This window comes from Cyprinus carpio, chromosome A23 (genome assembly GCF_018340385.1).
Source record: "Cyprinus carpio isolate SPL01 chromosome A23, ASM1834038v1, whole genome shotgun sequence".
In the NCBI taxonomy this organism is placed as follows: Eukaryota; Metazoa; Chordata; class Actinopteri; order Cypriniformes; family Cyprinidae; genus Cyprinus; species Cyprinus carpio.
In genome coordinates this window covers 19,689,729-19,698,065 of record NC_056594.1, presented here as the reverse complement: position 1 = coordinate 19,698,065, position 8,337 = coordinate 19,689,729, and the positions used below count along the sequence as shown (strand labels likewise).

General features: G+C 37.9%; 1 protein-coding gene across 1 annotated transcript in view; it reads right to left on the bottom strand.

Annotated features, from left to right (window-relative positions):
- The window catches only part of LOC109061385 (tetratricopeptide repeat protein 39B), a 20,578-nt gene extending 13,960 nt beyond the window's left edge, over nt 1-6,618 (bottom strand). The window contains exon 1 of the mRNA XM_042713863.1: nt 6,275-6,618. Coding sequence (XP_042569797.1) covers nt 6,275-6,319 — 45 coding nt within the window. The 5' untranslated portion in view covers nt 6,320-6,618. The remainder of the gene's footprint in view (nt 1-6,274) is intronic.
- Between the last annotated feature and the right edge of the window lie 1,719 nt (nt 6,619-8,337).

Here is an 8,337-nt window from a genome sequence, read left to right as displayed (position 1 = left end):
GCTGCTGGTGTAATGGTGTGGGGGATATTTTCTTGGCACACTTTGGGCCCCTTAGTACCAACTGAGCATGGTTTAAACACCACAGCCTACCTGAGTATTGTTGCTGACCATGTCCATCCCTTTATGACCTACAGTGCACCCATCTTCTGATGGCTACTTCCAGCAGGATACTACATCATGTCACAAAGCTCAGATCATCTCAGACTGGTTTCTTGAACATGATAATGAGTTCACTTTACTCAAATGTCCTCCACAGTCACCAGATCTCAGTCCAATAGAGCAGCTTTGGGATGTGCTGGAACGGGAGATTCGCATCATGGATGTGCAGCCGACAAATCTGCAGCAACTGAGTGATGCTATCATGTCAATATGGGCCAGAATCTCTGAGGAATGTTTCTAACACCTTGTTGAATCTATGCCACGAAGAATTAACGCAGTTCTGAAGACAAAAGGGCTCCAACCCGGTTCTAGCAAAGGTGCACCTAATAAAGTTCATTGTTTAATTGTTAAATACACTGCCTCCACTACACAGGCCTATGTTTGTCACATCACATTTCACCACATTTGAGTTATCATCACAAAAAATGTGTTGATGTATAGTGTGGCGGGAACAGCAAATGACAGACACAGTGGGTAATGTACTATAATATAGCCAACACATAAAAAATATCGGCCGATATATCGGTATCGGCCTTTTTTACTCCCTAATATCGGTATCAGCATTGGCCCCCAAAAAACCCATATCGGTCGGTTAGTTTATTTAGTTTTTGGCCTCAACCATTTAATTTACATAATGCTTTTTAATTCTAACCACTGCTGATTATGAGTGAACTTTTACAGAGATTCCTCTATGAATCACTTGTGGCTGAAGTTAAAGAACAAATCCAACAGCTTTCAATACAGAAATGTCCAGAAAAGTTTAAATGCATGGGGAGCTTGATAATGCACCAGGACTCGTGGAAAGAGTGTGCTACCGCCGTTAATATTTCACTACGTCTGTCGAACTGCAAAGGATACAGCAGCACTTAAAAAACAAAAAAAAACAAATGATGCACTGACCTACGATGACTTAATCTCACAAAAACTGCTTCTAAGATCTTCATAATGTTTTGATTTTCTAGCTGGGAGTCACACACACACACACACACACACACACACACACACACACACACACACAAACACACACACTTTACTTGTGAGAAAACAAGAATATACCTGCAAACAGACAATCAGACTTTCACTGGAATGCTGTTAAACCAGTTTTCCCTTTCAAACTCTTTAAAGTCTTATAGACATTGTGGTGTGTGTCTTTAGCAGGGCTCTGTGTGTGTGTGTGTGTGTGTGTGTGTGTGTGTGTGTGTGTGTGTGTGTGTGTGTGTGTGTGTGTGTGTGTGTGAGTGTGTGTGTGTAACTGTACAGTAACTAAAACTGCAATCAATATGAATAAAAACTACAGACATATTTAAAAAAAATGACAAAACAAAATTTGAGCTAAAATTAAAGTTGAAACAGAAAATATCCCAACAAAAGTCTAATTCAAAATATCAACAAAACCTATAATAGAATCAATGATACTAAAATAATGCAGACAGGATGTCCATAAACTCAAGCATTTAACAGCATATTCATTATATTTTTAATTAATCTGTTAATGATTTTTATTTAACGTTTGAATTTCTACATTTAATTTCTACATTTCAGTCATGAACTGGAGCAGAAACATAATTATAAAAACAAACACAAAAACTCTTAAATGTCAGTTTTGAGTGTTAATTATAATATCTAAAAATAAACATTAATTTAATTTAATAGCTTGGACTTTTAATATTAAAGTATTAATTCACCGAGTGGCAGGGTTCCCTTACAGTTCACATCTTCAGTTGAGAAGAAAATACGATGTTCCCTGAGCTAATTAATATCGGATTGAATCGTGAAATTGTGATGCCACAGACAGGACAAAAGTAAGAGTGTTAAAGAACAATCAGACACTGAGAAACATCTGCTGGAATATCAGAAGCACTTATAGAAGCATTTCAGATGAGTGATTTGTAGAACAGCTGACTAGCGTCACGAGGAGTGAGTTTATGGTCTGTGGGTCTGTTTTATGAAATGCAGAAATGCTCTTAGTCGCATTTAACAGCTCAACATACAAATGAACGTGTGTGTGTGTGTGTGTGTGTGTGTGTGTGTGTGTGTGTTTGATGTTGTAATAGCATTAATGGATTACACACATTAGGCTACAGATCAATGGCTCAAACACACACACACACACACACACACACACACACACACACACACACACACACACACACACACACACACACACTGTCCTCAGTGAACACGCAGTAATATCTGTGTCCGATCAACAACAGACTATCTGCAGTGGAAAAAGCACAAGGTCAGTGAGAGTAACTGGATCTGCTGTGCGCGCACACACACACACACACACACACACACACACACACACACTCAGTGCCTCGGGTGTTTATCAATAAATAAACATCATACAGTGCTGAGAGTCACACACACACGCTTTAAAAGCCTTTCATCGGATGATCTTAAACACACAGTGTTGTCATTATGAGTGTGTGTGTGTGTGTGTGTGTGTGTGTGTGTGTGTGTTTCAGGATAAGTGGATACTAATTTACAAAGGCAGGCTGAAGCACCTGGTTGGCATGGAAATATTTCTGTCAGATGACAGTATTAGATAAGAAATGACGTGCTACGTGTTATATTAGATTTTTACTGTTATTAAAATTACCATAACAACAGTAGTTATGATGGTAACCATGGTATTGCTATGGCTTTTTACCATGGAAACACTAGATATGATAGTTACCATGGTACTGCCATAACAACAGACCATGGAAACACCAGTCATGATGGTAACCATGGTATTGCCATGAACTTTTACCATGGAAACTCAAGTCATGATGGTAACCATGGTATTGCCATAACAACAGACTATGGAAATACCAGTTATGATGGTAAACATGGTATTGCCAAGAACTTTTACCATGGAAACACCAGTCATGATGGTAACCATGGTATTGCCATAACAACAGACTATAGAAATACCAGTTATGATGGTAACCATGGTATTGCCAAGAACTTTTACCATGGAAACACCAGTAATGATGGTAACCATGGTATTGCCATAACAACAGACTACAGAAATACCAGTTATGATGGTAACCATGGTATTGCCAAGAACTTTTACCATGGAAACACCAGTCATGATGGTAACCATGGTATTGCCATAACAACAGACTACAGAAATACCAGTTATGATGGTAACCATGGTATTGCCATGAACTTTTACCATGGAAACTCAAGTCATGATGGTAACCATGGTATTGCCATAACAACAGACTATGGAAATACCAGTTATGATGGTAACCATGGTATTGCCAAGAACTTTTACCATGGAAACACCAGTCATGATGGTAACCATGGTATTGCCATAACAACAGACTATGGAAAATACCAGTTATGATGGTAAACATGGTATTGCCAAGAACTTTTACCATGGAAACTCAAGTCATGATGGTAACCATGGTATTGCCATAACAACAGACCATGGAAATACCAGTTATGATGGTAACCATGGTATTGCCATAACAAAAACAGACCATGGAAATACCAGTTATGATGGTAAACATGGTATTGCCAAGAACTTTTACCATGGAAACTCAAGTCATGATGGTAACCATGGTATTGCCATAACAACAGACCATGGAAATACCAGTTATGATGGTAACCATGGTATTGCCATAACAAAAACAGACCATGGAAACACCAGTCATGATGGTAACCATGGTATTGCCATGAACTTTTACCATGGAAACACCAGTCATGATGGTAACCATGGTATTGCCATAACAACAACAGACCATGGAAACACAAGTCATGATGGTAACCATGGTATTGCCATGAACTTTTACCATGGAGACACCAGTCATGATGGTAACCATTGTACTGCCATAACAACAGACCATGGAAACTCAAGTCATGATGGTAACCATGGTATTGCCATAACAACAGACTATGGAAATACCAGTTATGATGGTAACCATGGTATTGCCAAGAACTTTTACCATGGAAACACCAGTCATGATGGTAACCATGGTATTGCCATAACAACAGACTATGGAAATACCAGTTATGATGGTAACCATGGTATTGCCATAACAAAAACAGACCATGGAAACACCAGTCATGATGGTAACCATGGTATTGCCATAACAACAGACTACAGAAACACCAGTCATGATGGTAACCATGGTATTGCCATGAACTTTTACCATGGAGACACCAGTCATGATGGTAACCATTGTACTGCCATAACAACAGACCATGAAAATACCAGTTATGATGGTAAACATGGTATTGCCAAGAACTTTTACCATGGAAACTCAAGTCATGATGGTAACCATGGTATTGCCATAACAACAGACTATGGAAATACCAGTTATGATGGTAACCATGGTATTGCCATGAACTTTTACCATGGAAACTCAAGTCATGATGGTAACCATGGTATTGCCATAACAACAGACCATGAAAATACCAGTTATGATGGTAAACATGGTATTGCCATGAACTTTTACCATGGAAACTCAAGTCATGATGGTAACCATGGTATTGCCATAACAACAGACTATGGAAATACCAGTTATGATGGTAACCATGGTATTGCCCATGAACTTTTACCATGGAGACACCAGTCATGATGGTAACCATTTGTACTGCCATAACAACAGACCATGGAAAACACCAGTCATGATGGTAACCATGGTATTGCCATGAACTTTTACCATGGAGACACCAGTCATGATGGTAACCATTGTACTGCCATAACAACAGACCATGGAAAACTCAAGTCATGATGGTAACCATGGTATTGCCATAACAACAGACTATGGAAATACCAGTTATGATGGTAACCATGGGTATTGCCAAGAACTTTTACCATGGAAACACCAGTCATGATGGTAACCATGGTATTGCCATAACAACAGACCATGGAAATACCAGTTATGATGGTAACCATGGTATTGCCATAACAAAAAAACAGACCATGGAAACACCAGTCATGATGGTAACCATGGTATTGCCATAACAACAGACTATAGAAACACCAGTCATGATGGTAACCATGGTATTGCCATGAACTTTTACCATGGAGACACCAGTCCATGATGGTAACCATTGTACTGCCATAACAACAGACCATGAAAATACCAGTTATGATGGTAAACATGGTATTGCCAAGAACTTTTACCATGGAAACTCAAGTCATGATGGTAACCATGGTATTGCCATAACAACAGACTATGGAAATACCAGTTATGATGGTAACCATGGTATTGCCATAACAAAAACAGACCATGGAAACACCAGTCATGATGGTAACCATGGTATTGCCATGAACTTTTACCATGGAGACACCAGTCATGATGGTAACCATTGTACTGCCATAACAACAGACCATGAAAATACCAGTTATGATGGTAACCATGGTATTGCCATAACAACAGACCATGGAAATACCAGTTATGATGGTAACCATGGTATTGCCATGAACTTTTACCATGGAAACACCAGTCATGATGGTAACCATGGTATTGCCATAACAACAACAGACCATGGAAACACCAGTTATGATAGCAACCATGGTATTGCCATAACAACAACAGACCATGGAAACACCAGTTATGATAGCAACCATGGTATTGCCATGAACTTTTACCATGGATACAGTAGATATGATGGTAACTACTGTATTGCCATGACTATGAGATTGAAACTTTAATTATGATGGCAGCTATAGCATTGCCATAAACATCCAGCATGAAAGCACCAGTTATTATAGTGACCATACCATGCCATTCTCTGCAGTAGTCATGTAGATTCTGACGCAGCACTTTTGGCCATTGTGCTTAGCATTCATGACGTCACAGCCGTTGCATAATTATGCAAATGAAGTTTACCTGAACACAATACGCGCGTTTGTTTTTGACACCGAGTCAATATGTAACTGAATCACTGTGACTGACGAGTCTCATGAAGAAATCTAGACAAACACACAGTGACTTCCGCGTCCGAGACGAAAAGAGCCCTATGTAGTGCGACAGCGTCTTAACACCTAATGAGTTCCCTAAATAGCGCGTTCATCAGAATCGTGACCTCGACTGCAAGTAACGCTGTCTGGTTCGGAGCTCACCGCGTTTGGACACCGGCCGGTGTTTGCGGTCAGGTATTTGACACTCACCTCCTCCGGTTCCGCGCCGTCCGCTCCGTTACCGACATGAGCCATGGCGCTTGATTCCCTGAGTTCGGCGCGGAATGCTTGCTCACATTAACAGTAACACATCTGGATCCGTCCGGGATCTCTCCGCATTGTGCGCTTGCAGCTGAAGGCGGTCCCTCGGCGGCGGACTCGGTTCAGCCTCTCGGTACGGTCGGATGTGTGACGTTTGGCTTACCGGACACGCCCACCGACGCGTCACGCACGCGCTTTGCGATCAGAAACAAGAGTGATAATATTTATAAACATTCTATTTAATAAAAGTGATAAATAATACCCTAGTTTTGTTTCACGCGACGGTTTTTGTGAACCGGAGGCAGAATCACGAGCTCATGAATATTAATCGAGTCCTACTGACTTTGCTTAGTAACCTTCCCGACACATATCCTGGTTAATATTCATAAGCCACGCCTCGTACACAGCAGGCTTCGCTTATTGGCCAGCCGACATGGCGCCCGTTACGTAATTATTATTCATGAGCTCGAGATTCACTGTAGTAGGATTCTTAAACTCAGTGTAGAATTTAGCAGAGAGGCTAAGGACAACATAAAAAGCTCTCTTTATTAAATCATGAGTATGTTGGCTACAACAGCGAAAAACTTTAGATGATATGAAACTAAAAGTCTATCATACGTGCAGAAATGTTGGGATAGTTGTCAACTATTTTTATAGTGCTGTCAAACGATTAATCGCATCCAAAATAAAAGTTTTTGCTTACATAATATGTGTGTGTACTGTGTATATTTATTATGTATTTATATAAATGCACACACATGCATGTATATATTTAAGAATATGTTTTGTTTATATATAAAATATTAATTTATATATAATATATATAAATATATAAGTGATTCCAAACGATTAATCGCGATTAATCACATCCAAATTAAGTTTTTGTTTACATAATAATATATATATCACAATAATATGTTTGTGTACTGTGTATATTTATTTATATAAATGCACACACATGCATGTATATATTTAAGAATATGTTTTGTTTATATATAAAATATTAATTTATATATAATATATATAAATATATTAGTGATGCCAAACGATTAATCGCGATTAATCACATCCAAATTAAGTTTTTGTTTACATAATAATATATATCACAAAAATATGTGTGTGTACTGTGTATATTTATTACGTATATATAAGGACACACACATACAGCATACATTTTTTAAACATTTACATGTATATATTTATATTAATATAAATCCTATATTTAATACATAAACATAACATATTTTTCTTAAATATATGCATGTGTGTGTGTTTATATATACATAATAAATATACACAGTACACACATATTTTGTAAACAAAAACTTATTTTGGATGCGATTAATCACGATTAATCATTTGACAGCACTAGTTTATTACTATACTGATAAATTGAACATTATCTTCAATGGTTTGAGAGACTGGATGCTTTCAGCTGGTTTCCTCTGAACTGTCAGCAACTGAACTCCAGTCAAACTATTACAAATATAGACAATTAATCTACAAACTCGATCAACTGTCGGATGTTTTTCTGCTAAGGGTACAGGACGACTTCACACCGAGGGGCAGATGAACGAGGTCATGTACTGTTAAATCTTCTATCAAATACTTATTTGACTCACTGAAATGCAAATCAATTTATAACCTGTATATACAGTGTTTTTTTCTGGTCTTTTTGGTTGATATTCTGTCTCGATCCATTAAAATACACTACCAGTCAAAAGTTTTCGAACAGTACGGTTTTATTGTTTTTAATAAAACACCAAGCCTGCATTTATTTAATCAGAAATACAGCAAAAGCAGTAAAAATGTGAAATATTTTTACTATTTAAAGCAACTGCTTTCTATTTGAATACATTTAAAAATGTAATTTATTTCTGTGATGCGCAGCTGTATTTTCAGCATCATTACTCCAGTCTTCAGTGTCACATGATCTTCAGAAATCATTCTAATATACTGATCTGCTGCTCGAGAAACATTTTTTATTTTGTATATTATTTATTTTCATCACA